Here is a 24,743-nt window from a genome sequence, read left to right as displayed (position 1 = left end):
GCCTGGGCCCTCCTCGCCCCGGGCTGCGACACTCACAACTCCCACTTCCGGTCACCCATGTCCTGCTCTGCCCGACCCCCCAACGCCCGAGGGGACAGGAAGGCAGCAGGGGTGGCCGCCGTGGGGAGTAGGAGCCAGGGCCGGGCCCACCCGGGCGTGGGAGGGGCGCGGCGGCGGCCAAGTGCAGCCGCCCACAGCAGTGACGGCCGTGGCCGCGGCGTCGCCACGTGACCCGGACGGGCGGAAGCGGAAGTGCCTGCCTGGAGCCCGCGCTAGGTGCGTGTCCCCTCGGCGCTGGCTGGCTGCCACCTGCACCAGCTATGGACTGCTACACCGCGAACTGGAACCCGCTTGGGGACTCTGCCTTTTACCGGTGAGTCGCCCCGCCCTGCCTCCCACGGTCTGGCTTATCCCGCTCGCCTGCCGGCTTGAGTCTCTGAGCAGAGCCGGACGCGCGCGTCGCGGTCTCTACGGCGCTGGGGTCCGCCCCTCGCCGGCTCTCCCGCGGCGTCTACCACTTAACATACAGCCACCTACGGCCGGGCCTTCCCCTTCTCCGGAGAAGGAAACTGAGGCAACCGTAGTGGTCACACAGGTAAGCGGCACAGCCCAACTGAAGCCCAGGGCTGTCAGCCTCTGGAAGGATGCTCAGATCACGTTGAGGGTGGCCGCCCACGGGTGACAGTGAGTGATCGGTCTCCTGCCGGGAAGTGCTGCTGAAGTCAGACCAGGGGTGCTCCTACGGGGGCTTGCTTGCACGGCGGGCGGGGTAACAGTGCTGACCAAGGCTGGGAGAAGGAGGCGAATCGCCACTAAATCCAGAGGCAGCACGAGTGAGGACCCCCTGCTAGGGGCAGCCCTCTCATGGGAGTCGTGGAGTCCTAAACCACTAATCTTTCTGAAGTGTAGACTGATCACATCATTACCCTAATTAGGATTTTTTTTCAATGACTTCTCTTCTTTGAAAAACAAAGTACAAACTCCTTCTCGTGTTATATCTATAAACCGGCCTTATTTGTCTTTTAAACTTCGACTTCAATTTCTTCTTCAACTCCTACCCAAATCTGTGTTCCAGTTGCACAGAACAGTATCCCAACACATCATAACGTTTCAGGGCTCCCTGTGTTCGCACCAGCCTGCAGTTCCTTCTGTGAGCACTGCCATTTCCCTCTTTACTTCACTGGAGAATTCTCACTCATCCTTCAGGACTTAGTTTAAGGGTTCATTCTGAAACCTTCCCTGATCTAAGCCCAACAGACTTGACTTTCAGCTGACTTTCCTTTGGGTCTCACAAGACCCAGTGCTAAGGTCTGTTATGTATGGCACAGTAGGGCAATGTTTGTATAGGTTTCTTCTGCTAAACCAAATTCCTTGAGGGCTGAGAGCATTTCTTGCATCTCTTTATCTCCAGTGCATATTTAGAACAGTGCCTGCTATGTAGTGGTTGCCTAATAAAGTTTAAAAAAATACTTTATTGATTGCAACTAAAGATCACAAAGGCATCGCGTTGGGGTCTTATTTCAATAGAAGACAACTGTTAATGCTAGTGAAACTATATACCATTGTTATTCACATGTTACAACTTTTCACTGTAATCTTTAATACACAAAATGTCAGCCCTTAACACTTCTGAGATGGACAAATGCCTTGATGCAATTTTTAGAGATCTGTTGCATTTGTTGTTTATTTCTGATTCTTATAAATGTGCCTGTACAATGTGAAAAAAGTTGCAAAAATTTAGTTAAAAATCAGGGAAGTCAGTAGGAAATAACAGTGATTTAAACTTTTTGTGGAGAAGCGTTGTCAGTTGACATAGGTAGCATGTAATTTGGTGTTTACGACACAGCATATACTTTTAAAAATATTAACTTGGGGCTTCCCTGGTGGCGCAGTGGTTAAGAATCTGCCTGCCAATGCAGGGGACACGGGTTCGAGCCCTGGTCCGGGAAGATCCCACATGCCACAGAGCAACTATGCCCGTGTGCCTGCAGCCCGTGCTCTGCAGTAGGAGAGGTCACTGCAATGAGAGGCCTGCGCACCTCAGTGAGGAGTGGCCCCCGCTCGCTGCAACTAGAGAAAAGCCTGCGCACAGGCAACGAAGACCCAACGCGGCAATCAATCAATAAAAAATTAATATGTATTACTTTTGAAAATATATGTTGCCTACACAGGCTTATTAAATAGAGTACTGAAAATGGTGACCTCATTGCCATAGAACTCCTGGTCATCATATGAAGTCTTAGCTTTGTTTATACACCAATAAAATTTTACTATCTTTTTTTTTTTTTTTTTGCTGTATTGGGTCTTCATTGCTGTGCGGGGGCTTTCTCTAGTTGCGGCGAGCGGGGGCTACTTTCATTGCAGTGCGTGGGCTTCTCACTGCAGTGGCTTCTCTTGCTGTGGAGCACAGGCTCTAGACGCGTGGGCTTCAGTAGTTGTGGCTCGTGGGCTCTAGAGTGCAGGCTCAGTAGTTGTGGCACACGGGCTTAGTTGCTCCGCGGCATGTGGGATATTCCCGGACCAGGGCTCGAACCCGTGTCTCCTGCATTGGCAGGCAGATTCTTAACCACTGGGCCCCCAGGGAAGTCCCCCAATAAAGTTTTAAATGAGTGTAAATGTTGAGTACATGCCATAGACATGATCTGCATGGCTAGCCTACCCTTACCTGTACTGTACCGCCCCAAGGGAGTAGAGGTATAAGCCTTGCTGCAGACGATGTGTTGCTCTTGGTAATGGGTGTTGAGCCTTTCTATGTACTAGACACCATGCTAAGTACTTTATGTGTATTAAATTGTCTAAGTCTCACAGCCCCATGAGGTAGGTATCATTATTTTAACCCCATCTTACTGATGAGGAAACCAAGGCACAGAGAAGTTAGGTGACCAGGTTACACAGATAGTGGAGCCAGGATTTGAGCCCGGTCTTCTTCTAGAACCTGTGTTAAAGCATAGGTTTTTTGTTTTTAAGTAGGAAAATAAAATAAGTAGAAAATATTTTAGGTGCAGATACTAGGTTTATTTGTATTTGTGCATAACCTTATGCCAAGATTAATACATGTTCAAATAAGTGAATGAATGATAAACAGGGTGGCGGACATTTCAAGTCCTATCTACAGGATGGGATTCTTTTGCATTGGAAGTAATGTTCTGGAAAAATCACTAATTTGGGAGGGCAAGGAGAGGTAATGGTGATTAGTTCTTATGAGGCTCCAGAATTTTAACCATTTTTATTCTAAAAACCCGGTTTGGGATAATACCATTAAATAATTTTGCCCAACCCTTTGCCACGCTGAATGTATATTGGGCCAATAAAAAGACATGGACCCTTTCTGCCCTCAGAACTTATAGCCAGCAGGGAGACAGTTGATAACCACTAATGACTTTGTATTTGTTTGATCATAAGCAGTGAGGTAAAGGAGAGTGTAGGGTCCTCAGAAAGCATATAACAGATTGGTAAGTCAGAGGAAAAGAAGACTTTCTGAAGGAACAATTCCCCATCCAGGAGATGAGTAAACCTAGGTGCAGGGAATGGGATCCAAGAAGAGCATATACAAAGGTCCTGAAGCGAGAGAGACAGGGACACTCTCAGTGACCTAAATAGAGAGAGCCAGTGTGACTGGAGTGCCACAGATAAGGAGACAGGATAAGAGACCACTTTATCTGAAGACCAGTGAGAAGCCTAAGTGAAAGGATTGATGTGATTGGATTTGCAGGGTGTGTGTGTGTGTGTGTGTGTGTGTGTGTGTGTGTGTGTTTTAAGTTCCCCTGGAGGCAATGGGGGGACAAGTTGGAAGGGGCAAGCAAGAATGGAGACTGGTTAGGAGGCTGGTGGAATAGACCAAGGAGAAGTTGATGGTGGTGAGCACTGGAGATGGAGAGAAGGGTACCAGTAGGAGAGATATTAAGGGAGTAAAATTGAAGGACATTGTGATGAGTTGCATTTAGTAGGGAGGAGGAAGAGCAACAAATCGAGGATGACTTGGATTTTTGGCTTAACATAATGAGAAAGGAAGAGTGAATTTGGTGGGGAAAACGGTGAACTTGGTTTTGAACACAGTGTTTCAGGTACTTTATTTTTTAATAAATTTATTTTTATTCATTTATGTATTTATTTTCATTCTTGGTTGCATTGGGTGTCTGTTGCTGCACACGGGCCCTCTCTAGCTGTGGCGAGTGGGGGCCACTCTTCGCTGCAGTGTGTGGGCTTCCCATTGCCGTGGCTTCTCTTGCTGCAGAGCACCGGCTCTAGGCGTGGGGGCTTCAGTAGTTGTGGTTTGTGGGCTCCAGAGCGCAGGCTCAGCAGCTATAGTGCATGGGCTTAGTTGCTCCGCGGCATGTGGGATCCTCCCAGACTGGGGCTCGAACCCGTGTCCCCTGCATCGGCAGGCAAACTCCAAACCACTGCGCCACCAGGGAAGCCCCTAGAAACACCCTTTATGGTGAAGGAGACTGAAGATACATTTCGTACTTGTGGAACTCTTCGTAGAAGAGAGGTTGACTGTTTTAGTAGGTTTTACGGCTTTGTACGTTTGTCTGTTTTGCACATATAAACGTGAACATTAAAAACAACTGTGGTTAAATACACATAATATAAAATTTACTATCTTATTCATTATAAAGTACAATTCAGGAGTGTTAAGTATATTCACATTGTGCAATCAATCTCCAGAACTTTTTCATCTTGCAAAATTGAATCTCTAGGGCTTCCCTGGTGGCGCAGTGGTTGAGAGTCCGCCTGCCGATGCAGGGGACGCGGGTTCGTGCCCCGGTCCGGGAAGATCCCACATGCCGCAGAGCGACTAGGCCCGTGAGCCATGGCCGCTGAGCCTGCGCGTCCGGAGCCTGTGCTCTGCAACGGGAGAGGCCACAACAGTGAGAAGCCCGCGTACCACAAAAAAAAAAAAAAAATTGAATCTCTATACCCATTAAATGATAACTCCTCATTCTCCCCTTCCCCTAGCCCTGGCAACTACCATTCTACTTTCTGTATCTATGAATTTGACTACTCTAGATAGCTCATACAAGTGAAATCATACACTATTTGCTTTCTTGTGGCTGGCTTATTTCATTTAGCATACTGTCCTCAAGGTTCATCCATGTTGTAGAATGTATCAGAATTACCTTCCTTTTTAAGGCTGAATAATATTCTTTTTTATGTATATACCACATTTATGCATTCATCTGTCAGTGGACACTTGGGTTACTTCCACCTCATGGCTATTGTGAATAATTCTGCTATAAACAATGGTGTACAAATATCTCTTCGAGACCCTGTTTTCACCCAGAAGTGGAATTTCCGGATCATATAGTAATTCTGTGTTTAATATTTTGAGGAATTATCCTACTGTTTTCCATGACAGCTGCACCGTTTTACATTTCCAGCACAAGGATACTTTAGTAGTATTTATTTTTAAGGCAGGCTGGAGTCAAGGGATTTCGGGGGTGATTGTGGTCTCTCTTCAGGGCCTGGGGATTTTGGAACTGATGGATTATTCCCCAAGGCTAGACCTGATGCGCTTCTTCCTCCACAGTGATCTGACAGCTCAGCCTGGACAGGCTGGAGATCATCTATTTTCACACAAGCTCTTCTCTTACTGCAGTGGACTGTGCTTTTCCAGCAGTTCAGCTGCACTGCAGCAGGGATTTTGTCACTGTTCCCCGGAGGGGGCTGGAATTGAGACTACCATACCTGCTAGATTTAGTGATTTTCTGGTATTAAACCCAGGGTCCATTTACTGCTGCTCTGGGGATTTCCAGTTCCAGGACCTGCAGGTAGAGGAGAAATATGTAGCTGACCTTCCTCACTGAAGATATGGCCTAGCGTCACAGAGTCCTCACCTGTAGACTTTTCTGAGATGCTGCTCTCAGTCTGTCCATCCACGCCCCAGGCCAACCTCGAGGCATAGCTTGAGTCACCTCACTGTCCCTGAGAAGCCTTCTTTACCTTGAAGGCTTGAAGAGGTGGCCCATGCTTTGCTGCTCTTCGCTCCCTGACCCTTACTCCTGTACCCGTACGCTTCTTTCCCACCCCAGTCTGTGTCGATGCTAACCTCCTGGACTGCAGCCAAAGCCTCCTTGGGTCTCTCCTGCCAATCGCTGACTTCACCTTGTGCTTCCCAGAGAGCTGGAAGTCATTGCCTAGAAGAGTGTAGGGTTCCCCTGACGAAATCTGCCTGTTGTGTTGCCAACCTGCCGAGGAGGTGTGCCCCGTCTCCCTGCCTTCTCAGAAACCATGCGCCGTCCATCCACCCTCCCGCCACCACAGGTTTCTCCAGCTGTTGTTACGCAGGACCCCCTGCATCAAGGTCACCTGAGATGCTGGCTGCATGCAGCTTCCTAGGCCAGATCTACTCCATTATCTCTGGGTTGGGTCCTAGGAATTTGATCTGTATTTTAACAAGCAGCCAGGTGTTTCTTTGCTGCAGGAAAATTTGAAGACCTCTACATTGTTTTCCACAATCCTTACCCCCAAGGGCTCCCTTTCAGACCTCAACCTCTATATTCAAATCTCCCCATCCTAACAAAAAATAAACTTCCCTATTCAAAAAATAAACAAGTCCCTCCTCCTCACCTCACCAGAGGTCTGAAAACTGCCACCTATACTTGCTTCCATTTTCTCTCTTCCCACCTATCACTCTCTATGGTCTGACCACCCTCTTCTCAGTGACATCCTGTTACTGCACTGGACACAGCTCAGGCCTCATTTGAGCTTGACTGCCTGGGGCATTGGATAGAGGTGACCTCCCTTTTTTCTTGGAATTTGTATATAACTTTTTACAGTGAAAAATTTTAAATGTACAACAAAGTAGGAATAATAGAGTGAATACCCATAGCCATTGTTTAGGCTTAAAAATTGTTATCGTGTTGTAATACATTTGCTTCAACTACTTGTAAGTTTAAAAAAATTTAAGAAAAAGTTCAAATATACGTAAATGTTCTAAAAGTAGTGTAGTGGACATCCATGTGCTCATCACCCAGCTTCAACAAGTGTCAGCACTTTGCCATTCACTTCATCTACCCGCCCCCCATCCCTCAACACACACACACTTTTTGGGACCATTTAAAAACAATATCCAGACACCTTTTCAATCAAATACATTTTCTGCTATATTTTAAAGTAAATTATAGTCACACCTTAAATGTGTATTACTTTGAAAAAAAAAAGACAGTTTCCTATAAAACTATAGTGTTATTTCACACCAAACAAAATGAACATTTAATATCATCTAGCAACCAGTCCTTCTTCAGACTTCTCCAGTTGTCTTCAAAATGCCTTTTTATAACTGGTTTGTTCAAATTGAGACCCAAATAGAATTATTCATTTGCTTACCCACCCCACCCCACGCCTGCACTGCGTGGCTTGCGGGGATCTTAGTTCCCTGACCGGGGATCGAACCTGGGCCCCCGTGGTGAAAGTGCTGGGTCCTAACCACTGGACCACCAGAGAATTCCCTGCTTATCTCTCTTAATTAAGTCTCTTGTAAACTTGAACATTATCATCCTTACTCTCACCCCTACCCTTTGTTTTCATGACATTGACTTGTTTTAGAGACCTAGTCGCTTTCTGGATTTGTCCCCCTGCTTCCTTGTGGTGCCTTTGAACTTTTTTCTCTATCATAGCCTGTATTTCCTGAAACTGTGTGTTAGATCTAAAGGCTTGATCAGATTCAGGTTGACGTTTTTGGCAGAAACACCTTGTACGTGATGTGTGTGTGGTGTTCATCTGGAGGCATCATTGTATCGGGTTGTCTGCTACGAGGGAAGTTGAGATTGACGGGTAGTTTGGAGGCTGATGGCCACATCCTCACCTGTTTTCCCCCTTGTGACAAGCAAGTGGTCTGTGGAATGTGACACAGTTAATATCACTATGATTCTAATTAGGAGACAAACCATACAGTGATTAAATAGGAGAAGTTTAGTATAAAGAACTATTAAACAGTGATAACAAAGTAACTATAAGATAAAATAAAACTGTCCTTTCCTAGGGCTGAGGAGACAGGAAGGACAAGTTGGGGGGCGGGGAATGCCCTTCTCAAGCTGGGGTTCCTACCTCGCTGGGGAAGGTATAGTTGCAGCCCACTGGATGGTGGGGGAGTTGCTGGTTTGCCTGGGCCAGAGCTGGTCCACAGTCACTGGACAAGCAGGAAGCAGCCCTCCTGGGCACAGATAGGACACAGGTGAGCCATAGCTGGTGGCCAGGTTCATGGGCTTGCACAGGGGGCACCAGTATGAGCAGGAGACCTGGAGCATGCGGTGTCTTGTGGAGAGAACCACGGGAAGGTGGATGCCAGTCCAGGCCAAGGCTGTGAGGTCACCAAGGGATTGTGTGTTCTGGGCGCATGGTTGGGGCAGAGTATCACCAGATGTCCTCATACCCACACTGCTGACTGACCTTGCAGCTGCTGGAAACAGCCAGAGACCCCCCTCCTCCTACAATATCCCTTTACTACAGGGCCCTCTACTGAGAAAGCTTAACATCTAGCTCTCTGTGGAGCATGTATTGAAGGATGAATTTGGAGCTGGGAGGCAATAATTTGATAACTGGCACAGTCCATTCTTTGGCTGATCAGCTTCCACAAGTGCCCTCTACACTTCAACTCCCTCACAACAACAAAACAACTTTATATTTCTGCTTAACAAGATACCATCCTTCTTACAAGTAAACTTCTTTTTCCCAAAGTGAGAAGACATACAGTCTTAACAGTCATTGTATCAATCACTATATTAGTTACTCCTCAAATTGCATTACAGTCCCACTGAATATTCTGTTACCTAAAAATTGAATTTTAAAGTTAACCTCTAATAATTTGTGTATAAAATAAAAATGGGAAGGAGAGAAGATAGTGGCTGGTATATATATATATAAACGTATGCATACAACAAACACAGAGAAAATACACAAAGTGGCTATAGTCTTCATTTCTGTAACTGGTCACAAGATCATAGTATCTATGGCTTCCTTTTTCAACTACCCATCCCATATTTCCCTTGCTCTCAGCCAGAACCTTCACTGCTCTGCTCTTTACATAGTGAAGTGACCCAAACCTCAGTCATTCTGCTTTTTTTGATTGCTGAGGTTTTTCATTAACCTTTTTTGTTAGACACGGAAGTACTAAGAGGTGCCCCAGAGGATCCCTTGGGTTTCAGACAGTCCTCCTTGCCTCCATTGTGTAGCAGCAGCTTGATTTCCCCTTGGCCATCAGGATAATCACTTCAACCAGTAAATTAACCCCATTTTCTTGGCTGTTGTTTCAGTGGCATAAGGAGCCCCAAATGGCAAGGTAGCACCCTTTATATATATATATATATATATATATATATATATATATAAATCTATTTATTTTTTGGCTGCGTTGGGTCTTCGTTGCTGCGCACGGGCTTTCTCTAGTTGCGGCGAGGAGGGCTACTCCTCATTGCAGTGCGCGGGCTTCTTGTTGCGGTGGCTTCTCTTGTTGTGGAGCACGGGCTCTAGGCGCGCGGGCTTCAGTAGCTGTGGCACTCAGGCTGAGTAGTTGCAGCACACGGGCTTAGTTGCTCCACAGCACGTGGGATCTTCCCGGACCAGAGCTCGAACCTGTGTCCCCTGCATTGGCAGGCGGATTCTTAACCACTGCGCCATCAGGGAAGTCCCCAAGGTAGCACTCTTATCTTCTAATTCAGTGAATCCATTGTTGTGTCCCCTGGTGGAAACATTCTCCCCTTGGAGACTAAGCTCTCCAAACCAATAGGTCTCAAAGTTAGTGAAACTGGAAGCAATATTTTAATGAGAGTCATTAGGTGTAATAGTGAGAGGAGCCACTCCCACTTCCACTCCTTGATTCCAGGTCCCCCATATTCTGACTGTGGAGGAGATAATACTATATAATGGTCTCTGATGCAAAGCATAAGCTTGCATCCTGTAAGACAGGGCCCCATACTTTTAGGATACTGTCTCCCAATTGGTGCTTTAAGTGAGTCGTCAGTACATTTAGACCAGCCACTTCTGGGTAATGGGATATAAGGTAAGACTTGTTGATTCCATGGACCTGAGCCCACTGCTGCACTTCCTTTGCTGTGCAGTGAAGTCCTTGATTAGTCGCAAGGCTTTGCAGAATGCTACAACGGTAGATGAGACATTCTGTTTATTTATTTATTTATTTATTTTGCTTGTGCTGCGTTTTAGTTGCGACATGCGGGCTCTTAGTTGCATTATGAGGATTCTTAGTTGTGGCATGCACACGGAATCTAGTTCCCCGACCAGGGATCGAACCTGGGCCCCCTTCATTGGGAGCGTGGAGTCTTACCCACTGGACCACCAAGGAAGTCCCATGGTACATGAGACATGCTGTAAGTCCACGATGGTAGGTGCTAGCAAAGGCATTACAGGTAAAGAAGACAAATCCACATCCAGAATATGTATTCCAGTGAGGACAAATCTTTGTCTCCTCCATGATGGAAGAGGTCCAGTGTAATCGACTTGCGGACTGCTCCCCCTGGGAATGGTGCCATACTGGGACCATGTATTGGTCTCTGCTCTTGGCCGATTAACCACTCAGCAGTAATGTTAGCCAGGTCAGCCTTGGAGAGGGAGGCTCCCAAGACATCTACCTCAAGTGAGAGCATAACAGGGTTTTCAAGTAGAGGAAGGCTAGTCTCCTCGGACACAGGAGGGCAAGCTACTTCCACTGGTGAGGAAGACTCAGAATGACTTGGCGGCTCAAGATTGTCAGTTTCATCTGGGTCTAACCAGTTATCTCCCTTCCAAGTTTCAGGATTCCTTTCTTTTCTAATTAGTGCCCTAACTTTCACATGTGCCAGTGAATTTAACTGTCATTGTTTAACAACCCATACGATTAAACTCTGTCTTTGATTTTCAGCAGTAGCAGCTGTGTGACTACAAGAAATAAGAGATTCTTTTAGGCTGTTACAGAAGCTTTCTGCTTCTCAGACCATGACTGCAGCTGAAAGTTAATGGACCTAACCTTGTCATTTTCTCTTTGTAAATGTTCAAGTGCACTCAAAATAACCCATCCACACCACAGCCTTTACAATCATCGTTATTGCCATACAGTCAAGCACGTGTTTGACTTGGCATTTCACTACACTGAACTACAGGTTTGGTTAATTGTGATGCTGCTGCACGCAGTGGGTTACTAGCATCCGTTTTGCATTGTCAGGGAACACGGCACTGCACCCAAGCCCAAGCACATGACCAAACCAGTCCTCAAATCCCATCTTTAGGGGTCTGTCTCCTGGGGCCACTCCCTGCACCAATTAGTCTGGGTCCAGTCAAGAGATGTAGACTGGGCAAGTTTAATAAATGTAAGGAATTATTAAGCTGTCATAAAGAGTAACTATAAGATGTGAGAAATTTTTATATGGTAGCCTAGGGCTAAGGGAGAGTACTCAAGAAACGACAAACTTGGAAGGAGGGACCTTCCCCAGGCTGGGGTTCATTTCAGACCTCAGAGAAAATACAGTTGCAGCCCACCGGATGGCAGTGAAGTTTACCGGTTTCCCTGGGCCAGAGCTGGTCCACAGTTGCTTGGCCAGCAAGAAGCAACCCTCTGGGGTTCAGCAGGTAGGGGCCACAGGTGAGCTGCAACTAGGGGTCAGTGGTGTGGGCGTGCAGAGGGAGTTGGGGAGCTGATGCCGGCAGCCTGGAGCACTTAGTGTCTGTAAGGCAAGCCACAACCAGTGATTGGGTGCATGGTTGTGCAGAGGGGGTCAGCGGAAACAAGGCTACGGGCAGGGCAGTCAGTGGCCGGGCATCTTGGCATGCAGAGGGAGTAGGGCCTGGTGTAGGCAGGAGGCCGGGAATGCCATGTCTGTCCAGGGAGCCAGTCTGGGCAAGCCTTGGAGGTTGCTGCATGGCTGGTCAGAGCACCGCCAGATGTCCTCACACCCTAGCTGCTGGGTGACTGCCCTGCTGGAAGCAGCAGGAGAAGCCTCTTCCTCGTGCAGTGTTCCTCCAGCACCCTCTACTGAGGAGGCTTAACATCAGGCTCACTGTGAAGGAGAAATTCTTAAAAGAATACTGTCTGTTATCACAAAACACATATGGAAGAGTGAATTTGGAGCTATGTGTCAGTGAATTGATAACTGGCATGCTAGGTCTGTTTGGACATCTATCTTCCCATCAGATTTCATCTAAGGATTTTAGTAACAAAAGGTCAAAAGAAATGTACATGGGGTTGAAAAATTCAAATAATGCAAAAGTATATAGCCTACAAATTGTCAGTCTCCCTATTCCCCTCCCCCATTCACCACCCTCTCCAAAGGTAACCACTGTCTCTCCACGCTGGCTCAGTGTGGAGGCCTATGAGAGTTCTTCTATGTATTTACACACATACATGTGATTATATGTAAATATGCTTATAAAAATATGTGCTCAGTTTTTTATTGTGTAAGTGGATTCATATGGTTCATACTGCACTGCAGCTTGCCTTTTTTTTTACTTAACAATATATCTTAGAGCCCACTTCATGTGAACATACCCAGTCACTTTGTTAATAGGCACATAATATTCCCCAAAATGGGCATAAGTAGTTTATTTAACCAGTCTCATTTTAATGGGCATTTAAGGAGATTTTTCCAGGATTTTTTTTTTTTTTTTTTTTTGCGGTACGTGGGCCTCTCACTGTTGTGGCCTCTCCCATTGCGGAGCACAGGCTCCGGACGCGCAGGCTCAGCGGCCATGGCTCACGGGCCCAGCCGCTCCGCGGCATGTGGGATCCTCCCGGACCGGGGCACGAACCCATGTCCCCTGCATCGGCAGGCGGACTCTCAACCACTGCGCCACCAGGGAAGCCCGGAGATTTTTCCAGGATTTTTAAAAACTATTTTAAACAGTGCTGCAGTGAATTCATACCGTTGTGTACTTGTGCAAGTAGTTTCATAGGTTAGACTCTTGGAAGGAAATTGCTAAGTTAGAGTGCATACACATTTAAAAATTGGATACATAAGTGCTTCATTCTCTTCCATAAGGGTTGAACCATTTTACACTCCCACCAATATGTAGGAAAGTGTTCATTTTTCCACATCTTCAACAATATTCCATGTTATTTATTAACCTCTTAATTTTTTGCCATTCAGATGGCCAAAACATAAAAATAATTTTTAAATTCATATTTACCTAGTTGTTAAGTATGTCTGTTCATATCCTTTGACTATTTTTCTATTGTGTTGTCTCTACTGATTTGTAAAGGAGTTCTTTACGTGTTCTCCATGATAACCCTTTGTTACAAATGTTACAGATTTTTTCACAGTAGTCACTTGACTTTTATGTATTAATGTTTAACATACATATGTTAAGTTTTATGTGATAACGTCTATCAGTCTTTTCCTTTTTAATTTCTGGGTTTTGTGTCTTACTCTGAAAGACTTTTCCATAGTTCACATTATGAAAATATTAGCTTACATTTTTCTCAAGTTTTTTATGTTTCGTTTTAAAATATTTTCACAGTTATGATATAGCCCTTGACCATTTTTCTTTTACTTTTATTTTCATTTTTTTTACAATTAATTAGAGCTTTTTTTTTAAAGTATTTTTGTTTTTATTTATTTAGTTTTGGCTGCATTGGGTCTCCGTTGCTGCGCGTGGGCTTTCACTTGTTGCGGCGAGCAGGGGCTACTCTTTGTTGTGGTGCGCAGGCTTCTCATTGTGGTGGCATCTCGTTGCGGAGCACGGGCTCTAGGCACGCAGGCTTCAGTAGTTGCGGCACGCAGGCTCGGTAGTTGCGGCACGCGGGCTTAGTTACTTCGTGGCATGTGGGATCTTCCCGAACCAGGGATCGAACCCATGTCCCCTGCATTGGCAGGCAGATTCTTAACCACTGTGCCACTAGGGAAGTCCTTAACTTTAGTTTTTAAGTGTATTCAATATCTGATATATATATCTGTTCTCATATTTTCAAATGTTCTTAAATATTATCCAGTATTTTCTCTTTCAGATGACATTTTTTTGCCCCCCCCAGATGAACTGTAGAATCAGTTTGTGCTTCCCTACCCACCAGAAAATTGGACTGATTTTTAATGGAATTCTCGTGCATTTATAGATCCTTTAGAATATTTCTTCATGTTTTCTATATCCTTGAGTAAACTGATTTGATTTTGCAAAAAATGTTTATTAGGTTTATTCTTCGGTCTCATAGTTGTATTGCTATCAAGAGTTATATTTCTAATTAGTTCTTACTATGGTATAGAAAACTAGTTGGTATAGAAAAAAATATATTGATTTTTGTTGATCACTTACTGAGCTCTTTCTTTCATTGGTCCATAGACTGCTTTGGATGTTCTAAGTAGACTATCTCGTTATTTGTAAATGAATAGTAGCAACCTCATTCCTTCTTCAAAATGGAAACCTCTGGGGGTTTTTTCTTAAATTATTTTGGCTAGAATGCCGAGAAGAATGTCAATAGAAAGAAACGATGGACATCTTCCTGATCTTTAACGGGAAGTTTCCTGAAATGATACTAGCCGAAACACCCTCCTTCTTGAACATTGTCTTCTCTTGGTATCCTGGTGTAGTGTCCACTTCTTCTCTGTCCCCTTTTCCCCACCTCCAGCCTTCAAATGATGGCATGCCTCAAGCCTCCTACTCTGTCTTCCCATGCAGCACATCTCTTGGTGATCCATGCATATCTCAGATTGCAGTCATCTTGTGCCAGTTTGCCAGTTTGTAATTTCAGTTACCTCCTGTGAGTCAAGCATTCATATACTGGCATCTGCAACCCAGGACTCTCCCTAGCTCTAGGCTTACTAAAGAGCTCCTCTTGGATTTCTTTCAGGCACTGCTCACTCAGTACCTCTAAAACTGAGTTCATTATTAACAGGCGTTGAGCTGGACCCCTGGGTGTAAAGCCCATAACCAGATTCAGTGTTAAGAACCAGAAATAGAAGAAAGGATGTCTATCCTGGGAGGCCCTCCTGGAGGGTCTTATTTCCTGCTAATGCAGGCTCAAGCCAACCACCCCACCCTAGTCCCACCTCACTTTGTGCCCTGGATATTGGCCACACAGCCTGCCCTCCAAACACCCTCTGCTCCCTCACCGGCTATCCCTAAGCATGCATGTGGTCAGCTGGCCTAGCTGTTTCTAGCCATCACCCCCCTCCCTGCCCCTTGGGGGGGAACAGATGGAGGCATTAGGGGCTCCTCTGGGGCTCAGCCCATCTGGATGCAGGATCATGACGAGTCTAATCTCTGTTTGTCACTGTGTGGGCAGGAAATATGAGCTGTATAGCATGGACTGGGACCTGAAGGAGGAACTGAGGGACTGCCTGGTGGCCGCTGCGCCCTATGGGGGCCCCATTGGTAAGTCGCCCCTCTGGCACTGCATGCTCTGGGACCACGGGATGAACTCAGGGTCTTTGATTCTTGGGGTCCTTGCTGTTGGGTGGTTCTTGCTGGCATATGCTACCCACCCCCACTCCACCCTACTGAGATGCTTTTAATCCTGGTTCTTGGGAGGCCTGCCGCATGTGGGGCGGGCCTAAGGAGCTAGTTCATAAGGCCTGCTTCACATGGGGTGGGCCTGGGCAGCTAGGACAGAAGGTTTCTTCTCAAACCACAGCGCTGCTGAGGAACCCCGGGCGGAAGGAGAAGCCTGCCAGCGCACGGCCAGTTCTTGAGATCTACTCAGCTTCTGGTGTGCCTCTGGCCAGTCTGCTGGTGAGCACCCTGCCTGCCCTGCGGCTGGGGGCTGGACAGGGTTCTGCATCCCGAGGACAGCTTCCGGAACCTCCCTCTCCTCTGCAGTGGAAGAGTGGGCCCGTGGTGTCCCTGGGCTGGTCAGCTGAGGAGGAGCTGCTCTGTGTGCAGGAAGACGGGGTCGTGCTGGTTTATGGGCTTCATGGTGACTTCCGGAGACACTTCAGCATGGGCAATGTAGGGGCCCCAGGGGGCTGGGGAAAAGGGATGGAGTCTGGGAATCTGCGGCTCCCTCAACCCACGGTCCCTCTCTCCAGGAGGTGCTCCAGAACCGGGTTCTAGATGCCCGGATCTTCCATACTGAGTTTGGTTCTGGGGTGGCCATCCTCACAGGGGCCCACCGCTTCACCCTCAGTGCCAACGTGGGCGACCTCAAACTCCGCCGGATGCCAGAGGTGCCAGGTGAGCCCTGACACCCCTGAGGCAGCATTCACTGCCCACAAATGTGCCTCCAGTCCATGGGACCATCAGAGGCAGAAACTGTGGGCTCTGGTCAGCCTGAGGTTGTCCTCTTCCCTGGCCGCAGGTCTGCAGAGCGCACCATCATGCTGGACCACAATGTGCCAGGACCGAGTGGCACACATTCTTCTGGCTGTAGGACCTGATCTTTACCTCCTGGATCACGCAGCCTGCTCTGCAGTGGTGAGAGGCCTTGAGTGGGAGTGAACTGGAGGGACTGGGGGAGGCAGTGGGAGGCTCTGAGAAGTCAGTATCTTTGGTGTCCTCCCCGGCCCTGCCCCAGACACCCCCTGGCCTAGCCCCAGGAGTGAGCAGCTTCCTGCAGATGGCTGTCTCCTTCACCTACAGACACCTGGCGCTCTTCACAGACACAGGGTACATCTGGATGGGGACAGCGTCTCTCAAGGTGTGATCCTGGGACAACACAAGGGCACCATGCCTTGTCTAGGAAAGATCTCTTGTGGGTAGGGGAAGGGCTTTTGAACCAGACTGGTGACTGCTGAGACAGGACCATGACATTCCCTGCACCCTTTCAGGAGAAGCTGTGTGAGTTCAACTGCAACATCCGGGCTCCCCCGAAGCAGATGGTCTGGTGAGGATGAGGGTGTTGTCCTGGGGGTAGAAGTGGACATAGCCTTGTCTCCTGGGACATGTTGATTCATCCTGTCTACTGACCCAGCCAAGTGGAGCTTGAATCTTGTCTTCTCTGCCAGTGCATATTTGAGGGGCCAGTCCCCTGTGGGCCCCAGATACCCCTGGGAGTTGACAGCACAGGATGAGAGGGAAGCAGACTGGTCAGCCAGAGGAATGGGATAAGCGGCAGCAAGCCTGTGCAGGGTTGTCCCAAGGCAGAGTGATATAAGCAGCGATGTGGGAGACATGGCTGTGGACCAGGCATCCTGTGTGTCCCTGTGTGTCCCTGTGTGTGTGTGTGTGTGTGTGTGTGTGTGTGTGTGTGTGTGTGGTGCTGTCCACAGGTGCAGCCGTCCTCGCAGCAAGGAGAGGGCCGTTGTGGTAGCCTGGGAGAGGCGGCTAATGGTGGTGGGCGACGCACCTGAGGGCATCCAGTATCCTTGGAGGGCTGCTGGGGGTGAGGAGGGGGAAGGAGGGTCGCCTGCCCTGCGCCATCTCTGGGTGCTCTTAGGAACCTTGACCAAGCTCAGGTTCGTGCTGGATGAGGACTCCTACCTGGTGCCTGAGCTGGATGGGGTCCGCATCTTCTCCCGCAGTACCCATGAGTTCTTGCACGAGGTTCCAGGTGAGGCCCTCATAAGAGCGCCGGGTGACCCAGGGCAGGGGCTCCTCGGCACCACAGCTGCCCTGGGCCGGTGCCCCAGAGTAGGATCAGGGTACTGAGGTAGGGATGAGGGTTTCCTGACCCCCTTTCCCACTTACCAATTTCCTCCCAGTGGCCAGCGAGGAGATCTTTAAAATTGCCTCAATGGCCCCCGGAGCGCTACTGTTGGAGGCCCAGAAGGAATATGAGGTAAAGCCTTGGGCTTCTCCTTGGGCCTCAGGATGCTGTCCTTCCCCTTCCCCTAATTGGCCCAGCCCATGCCCCTGCAGCCAAGTGCTACCTGTCAAGACAGGGGTCCAGACAGGACATTGGGCTGGGCTGGGCTAGAGAGAGCTGGCTCAGGTGGATTGAAGGGACATGGTGTCCTTCGTGTGGTGATAGGGAGGGGCAGGGAACCCCCAGTCTAGGCACAAGTCAGGGCTCTATTGAGAGGTCTCAGGGCCCTCACAGGCAACTGTGGGCTGCTATGGGGGTGTGTGTGGGCACCTTGCGGGGAGGACTGAGTGGGCTGAGGGGATTTGGGGTCTGGCCTCTGCAGCCTTCCAAACCAGCCCATTTGAACCACAGCCCGGAGGGGTTAGGGGCCAGACATGGAGGTGTTCTCAGTCATGACGCACTGTCCCTGGCACCTTCCCCCCTCCCCAGAAAGAGAGCCAGAAGGCGGATGAGTACCTGCGGGAGATCCAGGAGCTGGGGCAGCTGCCCCAGGCCGTGCAGCAGTGCATCGAGGCCGCGGGACATGAGCACTGGCCAGACATGCAGAAGAGTCTGCTCAGGGTTGGGCTGGATGGCAGGGCTGGAGGGAGAGGGTGCTGGGCAGGGGTGGGCTGGCAGAGAGGGAAGCTCTCTCTTGCCCTCTGGCTCTTTTCAGGCGGCCTCTTTTGGAAAGTGTTTCCTGGACAGATTTCCACCCGACAGCTTTGTGCGCATGTGTCAGGACCTTCGTGTACTCAATGCCATTCGGGACTATCACATCGGGATTCCCCTCACCTATAGCCAGTATCCCCAAGTGTGCTGACAGGGTGTTTACTTCCAGGGGTGGAAGGGCAAGGGGATGGAGATGCCTCCTGAAGTTCCTTGGCAAATAGGACTTATCTCCCAACTGGATCCTTAACCAAATAAAATACAGATACAAGCAGCTCACCATCCAGGTGCTGCTGGACAGGTACAGCAAGCCCAGGGTGCTGGGAGGAGGGCTGTAAGTGGGCGGGCATTACAGCCCCTGGTGTGCTCTTGTGGTCACTGCTCATGATTCATTTCCTTGGGATCTGGGAGGCTGGAGTTACAGGCTGGGACCACTCTGCCCTCTTTCTACCCCACTTTATCCCTTGTGCTCTTCACCTCCCTTGTCTGCCAGGCTTGTGTTGCGGAGGCTTTACCCCCTGGCCATTCAGATATGTGAGTACCTGCGGCTTCCTGAAGTGCAGGGCGTCAGCAGAATCCTGGCCCACTGGGCCTGCTACAAGGTGAGGATATAGGACAGAGTTCAAGGGCATTTAGGGGCTTACAGGCCCTGGTGAGGTATAGGAAATAAGTGTAGAGCTGAAAGGGTGGGTCCTGATCAAGGCAGTGGGGGTGGGGGTTAAGGGGTGAGAGCCAGGTTTGTGTGACACCCCCTTCCCTCTGCAGGTACAACAGAAGGACGTGTCTGACGAGGATGTTGCTCGTGCCATTAACCAGAAGCTGGGGGACACACCTGGTGTCTCTTACTCTGACATTGCTGCACGAGCCTATGGCTGTGGCCGCACGGAGCTGGCCATCAAGGTGCGGGTGCCTAGCCCTCCCTGTATGCTCTGATGTGGGTGTTAGAGGTCCCCAGGCCAGCTCCTTCTCTCTGTGCCTTCCTCCCCACCCCACAGCTGCTGGAATATGAGCCACGCTCTGGGGAACAGGTTCCCCTTCTCCTAAAGATGAAGAGGAGCAAACTGGCACTAAGCAAGGCCATCGAGAGTGGGGATACTGACCTGGGTGAGCAGGGTTTGGGTGAGGACAAGGCTGGGGACCCTGGGCTGAGGAAGGGGCTGGGCTGGACCCTCATCCCACCTTATTGTCCCATAGTGTTCACGGTGCTGCTGCACCTGAAGAATGAGCTGAACCGAGGAGACTTTTTCATGACGCTTCGGAACCAGCCCATGGCCTTAAGTTTGTACCGACAGGTGTGTGCAGGGGGCAGCGTGGGGTGGAGCCTCCTGAGCCCTTGAGTTGGCTTTGCTGACTGCCCGCCTGCTGTGGCCCCAGTTCTGTAAGCATCAAGAGCTAGAGACGCTGAAGGACCTTTACAATCAGGATGACAACCACCAGGAGCTGGGCAGCTTCCACGTCCGAGCCAGCTACGCTGCAGAGGAGGTCTGAGGGCCGCAGGGCGGGTGGGGCCCACGGGCTGGGCCGGTGGTCTGGCTTCTTCTCCAGGAGTCTAGGCCTTGAATGCAGCACATACCCCATTTGGTCCTCACTGTGGGGGGAGAGCTTGAGAAGACATGAGGCCAGGCTGGGGATTGGTCCCAGAGGAGCTGGTCTTTCCATTAGGGACAGCAGAGCCGTGTGCCCAGTGGCCAAGGCTGGCAGTGGCAACCCTGGGCACAGCGATGGGGGAGAAAACCATAGCCTGGGTGGGAGGGCCGAGGTCCTTTGTGCTATGAACTCAGGTGTCCCTTCTTGCCCTTGCAGCGTATTGAGGGGCGAGTCGCAGCTCTGCAGACGGCAGCCGACGCCTTCTACAAGGCCAAGAATGAGTTCGCAGCCAAGGTTTGTCCCGTTCTTCTCTAACAACCTCCTCTCCTCCCCTCCCGGTCTTCCCTCCTTGTCCCTCTCATCCCTGTCCTGCCTTATCCCTGTCCCCAGGCCACAGAGGATCAAATGCGGCTCCTACGGCTGCAACGACGCCTAGAAGATGAGCTGGGGGGCCGGTTCTTAGACCTGTCTGTACACGACACGGTCACCACCCTCATCCTCAGCGGCCAAAACAAGCGCGCGGAGCAGCTGGCACGTGACTTCCGCATCCCTGACAAGAGGTAGGTGAGGGCCCGGTGTGCCTATAGGTCCCAGGACCCCCTGCCCCTCCTGGAACACCTCCATCCCCAACTTTCCCACAGGCTCTGGTGGCTGAAGCTGACCGCCCTGGCAGATCTGGAAGACTGGGAGGAGATAGAGAAGTTTTCTAAGAGCAAGAAATCACCCATCGGCTACCTGGTGAGATGGGGCCCTCCCTCTACCCCACCTCCAGTGAGGTCGTACTGGGGAGAGGGCCAGGCTCAGACAGTCTGTTCACACATCTGTTCAGCTCTCCCGCAGAGCTAGTGGGAGCTTCCTGGGCCAGGCACATGGGAGGATGGGCCTGAGTCTGCCTGCAAATGTTGAGGGGGAGGGAGAATGAGCTGCTTTCCCCAAGGAGGGCCACAAGGGACACCACGTGCCTGAAGGAAAGTCCTGTTTGGGGGGGAGGGGCACAGGGAGGGCACATATGTGAGGCAGTGGAGGATGTTGAGGGGTTTGTTTTCTGTGGCAGGTGGTTCAGAGGTGTGGTGGGTCGGTGGGATAAGGGCAGCCATGAGAGAAAGCTCAGGCCCTGGGAGGGCAGGAAGGTGCCTGCTGTGAGTGAGCAGCAGCGGGTGGTGGAGTGGACACATGGAAATAATTGGCCTCAAAGCTCTGACAGATCTTTGTGGTAGGTTGTTTCTGCCCAAAGAATGTTGAGATCACAACTGTTGTATGTGTATGTTAGGTGGGAATGGGGGGTCATTATGCAGACTGAAGGGTATATAAAATACATTGGGATAATAAATCCACTGGACTTTGCTCATAAGAGAGAGAACAGGAGGTCTCTGCCTTATCTTCCCTCTCCACCCTCTCCCTCTCCTAAGCCCTTTGTGGAAATCTGCATGAAACAACACAACAAATATGAAGCCAAAAAGTATGCTTCCCGCGTGGGTCCCGAGCAGAAGGTCAAGGCCTTGCTTCTCGTTGGGTGCGTCTGCTGAGAGCCCTAAGGGTGCTGGGTGGCTGAGCCAGTGGGCTGATGAGAGGCATGGTTTGTGCCCTTGGGCAGCGCAATACCATCTCCCCTCTTGCTGAAACCCCAGGGACGTGGCTCAGGCTGCAGACGTTGCCATCGAGCACCGGAATGAGGCAGAGATGAGCCTCGTATTGTCCCACTGCACTGGAGCCACAGATGGGGCCACGGCTGACAAGATTCAGCGGGCCCGGGCTCAAGCCCAGAAGAAGTGAGGGGCCTGCCTGCTCATCTCCGCAAGCCCTGGGCCTGGCAGAAGTGTCACTGCTCATCTAGCTCTTACCCCAGAGCAAAGCCCGAAGAGCTGGGGTGAGAATGAGGGTTCTGGTTGTAAATAAAGTCGAAACCTTTTAGAGTACTTGTCTATGCAAGTCCATTCTAAGCAAAAGCAAGCTGGAGGCAGAACCTTCCAGATACCTCAGCAGAACCATGTGTTTGATTGTGGGGTACTGGAGAGGGAGCTTCTCCAGTGATATTTACAGACCCCTCTCCACAGTTACCAAGGAAAGTCCTCTCAAGCTCACAGCCTCTAGGAAGATTATGGGGAAAGATGGCACAAAACATAATAAGCACCAAGTCATCAAGAACCACACTGAAAAGCATTACACACACACACACACACACACACACACACACACACGAAACATGCTAAACACTTTACCATTGTTTTCATTTATTCCACAAGACAGCCCTGTGAGATAGTTAATATCACCCCATCTTACAGAAGATGATCGAGGACGGGGGAGCAAGTATCTGGCAAGACTGGGATTTGAAACCTTATTGGACATTTGGGGGTCTTAGAGCTTCTCCTTGGCTGTTGTGACAGAGGAGGGATGACTCAGCTGGACCTGAAATCAGGCCCTCTGAGCAGGGGATCCTGAAGCAAGGCCCCCCCCTGGTTTGCACTACAGTGAGAATTGGAGGACTAATGAGAGGCATGTGGCCATTGGATTGGAGGGATCAAGGAGGAGCCTTTGGAAACCCTGCCCCCTGGATAGTGGTGAGCAATTCTGAGTGGTCTCTGGGCTGAAGAGAAAAGGAGAATGAAATTCTCCTTTTGGCAGTTCTGTCAAGGAAGAACTGCAAACTGGAGACCCCTGGCTCCCCACTCCCCTCAATGGAGGCTTTGCCCCGGGTCAGTGGGAATGCCTTCGTGACCCTCCAGGCTCTCTGCCTCTAGCCTCTGTACTCCAGTGCACTTTGGCTTCATGCCCCAGCGCCCCTACCCAACACTGAGGGCATTACCTTTCTTTTTGTTGCCCCCGTTAAGTCTTGAAGGAAGACAAAGGAGGAAACCAAAGCCCAGAGAGAAGGTAGGCCTCCCTGGAACATCTGACTTTCCCCTCTTTGACGCCCCTAGGGCTATGCTTTAAAAGAGTGAGACTCAAGCTTGCTAAGATGTTTCTGTTTCTTTTTCTTCCTCCACCTGATTTGTAAATGTAAGTTTGTGAAAATCCTGCAAGGGGATATAAATCAAATTGTAAAATAATCATTTGTTATTCTCACCACTTAGAGAACTTGAACAGGATAAAACAGGGATGGTTTGTCTGCTCCACAATGTCTAGGACATCAGCTGGAAGACTCAAAGTTTGGGGGTGACTTGACAGCTAGGGGCTAGAATCTGAGGGCTTGGCAACTCACATGTCTGGCAGTTGAAGCTGGTTGTTGACTGGAACCTTAGTTCTGTCAGCCATAACACCTGCCTCATGACATAGCATCTGGGTCCCAAGGGCAGCATCCCAGGAGAGCCACGTAGAGCTGTACTGCCTTCCCTAACCTTGTTTTGGAAGTCACACAGTATCATACCTGCCATATTCTGTTTGTCAAGGCAGTTACATGGGCCTACCCCATCCAATTCCAAGGGGAAATAGATGCCATCTTTTGATAGAGGAGTAGCAAGGCTCTGGAAGAGTGTGTAAAACTGGAAATTGGGCCAGTTTTTGGAATCACCGTCTGGCACAATCTATCAACCTTCCCTCTTAGAATCAGCAGACACCTTCAGGGAAAGGAAAGGAGATTCCCAATACTGGGGTCACTCTGGGATTTTTTTCCTCCTCAGTGTTGTCCCCACAGTTCTCCACTGCCCTGGTAGCTCTTCATTGCCTTTTTTTTTCTTGGCCACGCTGTGTAGCATGTGGGATCTTAGTTCTCTGACCAGGGATCGAACCTGTGCCCCCGGCAGTGGAAGCGTGGAGTTCTAACCACGGGACCGCCAGGGAATTCCCTTCAGTGCTTTTCACAAATGTTTTCTCCAGCTTTTCTAACTAGAAAAAGGGTTGGAACCATCCAACCCAGTCCTCTTTCTCTGGAAGGGGGGCCCTGGGCAGTGCATTTAGAACGTACACAATAAAAGCCTGTGTCCTCAAACATACAGCATATTTACTCATATGATATACAAACTCTAAGCACTGTACATGTGGGGACTTCCCTCGTGGTCCCGTGGTTAAGACTCGGCACTCCCAGTGCAGGGAGCCCAGGTTCAATCCCTGGTTGGGGAACTAAGATCCCACATGCTTTGACTAATCCTGCGGGCCACAACTACTGAGCCTGGCACGCTCTAGCACCCACATGCTGCAACTAGAGAAGCCCTTGTGTTGCAACGAAGACCCAGCGCAGCCAAAATTAATTAATTAATTAATTTTAAAAAGCACTGTACACGTGAAGTTTTAGAAATATGTGAGAACGATGACATACAAACAGTGATTACAACTTTATAAAGAGTGTGTATGCATGTGGAGAAGCACAGGAATTGTCCATGGGGAGACTTGTTTGAAAATTAAAAGCAGTTTTGTGTACTTTCTAGTAAAGATGAACTTTGATCTCCCCCCCCAACATTTTATCCTGAAAACTTAAAAACATACAGCTAAGTTGAAAGAATTTACAGTGAACACCTGTATACCCACCACCTGGATTCTACCATTAACATTTTACTATGCTTAATTTGCATACATCTCTCTATCCCTCTATCCATTTTATTAATCCATCTTATTTTTGATGCATTTCAAAGTAAGTTGCAGTCATTGGTATAGTACCTCCCTCTAAATACTTAAGAATGCATTTCATTAACTAGAGTTCATTATTTGTGTGCAATTTTTTCTTTTCAGGCAAAATATATATAATGCTCAGCTTTTAATTGTACATTTGCTGAGTTTTGACAAACTCACTTATACACTTACAGTGATTTTATTTTATTTTATTTTATTTTTGACCATGCCATGTGGCATGTGGGATCTTACTTCCCCGACCAGGGATCGAACCCACAACCCCTGCATTGGAAGCCTGGAGTCTTAA

At 49.1% G+C, this 24,743-nt stretch overlaps 1 protein-coding gene across 2 annotated transcripts; it reads left to right on the top strand.

Moving 5' to 3' along the window:
- Positions 1-65: 65 nt before the first annotated feature.
- VPS16 (VPS16 core subunit of CORVET and HOPS complexes) lies at positions 66-21,807 on the top strand. 2 transcript variants are annotated; one of them, XM_022592842.3, is made up of 24 exons: positions 66-373; positions 15,203-15,291; positions 15,551-15,648; positions 15,736-15,864; positions 15,945-16,089; positions 16,214-16,329; positions 16,430-16,552; positions 16,683-16,738; positions 17,124-17,213; positions 17,310-17,404; positions 17,556-17,632; positions 18,089-18,220; positions 18,315-18,442; positions 18,573-18,608; positions 18,801-18,909; positions 19,073-19,207; positions 19,303-19,411; positions 19,502-19,599; positions 19,682-19,789; positions 20,111-20,188; positions 20,285-20,454; positions 20,536-20,632; positions 21,304-21,407; positions 21,523-21,807. In XM_022592842.3, exons 1-24 carry the CDS (start codon positions 321-323, stop codon positions 21,665-21,667), a joined length of 2,520 nt encoding a protein of 839 aa, XP_022448550.2. In that variant the 5' UTR covers positions 66-320; the 3' UTR covers positions 21,668-21,807. The 2 variants fall into 2 exon arrangements, with proteins under 2 accessions (XP_022448550.2, XP_022448552.2); XM_022592844.3 differs by lacking the exon at positions 66-373 and adding an exon at positions 419-595.
- The last annotated feature ends 2,936 nt before the right edge of the window (positions 21,808-24,743 follow it).

This window comes from Delphinapterus leucas, chromosome 15 (assembly GCF_059928025.1).
Source record: "Delphinapterus leucas isolate spDelLeu-1000000601 "Yukka" chromosome 15, BTC_Dleu_Yukka2, whole genome shotgun sequence".
NCBI lineage: Eukaryota > Metazoa > Chordata > Mammalia > Artiodactyla > Monodontidae > Delphinapterus > Delphinapterus leucas.
This window is presented reverse-complemented; position numbering and strand designations above follow the sequence as displayed.

Bases quoted from the DNA above. Each gene is read 5' to 3' on its own strand.
- VPS16 (XM_022592842.3), top strand. From the start codon at position 321: ATGGACTGCTACACCGCGAACTGGAACCCGCTTGGGGACTCTGCCTTT. The intron at 15,292-15,550 runs GTAAGTCGCCCC...CTCAAACCACAG, and splicing joins GCCCTATGGGGGCCCCATTG to CGCTGCTGAGGAACCCCGGG. The intron at 18,609-18,800 runs GTACAGCAAGCC...CTTGTCTGCCAG, and splicing joins ATCCAGGTGCTGCTGGACAG to GCTTGTGTTGCGGAGGCTTT.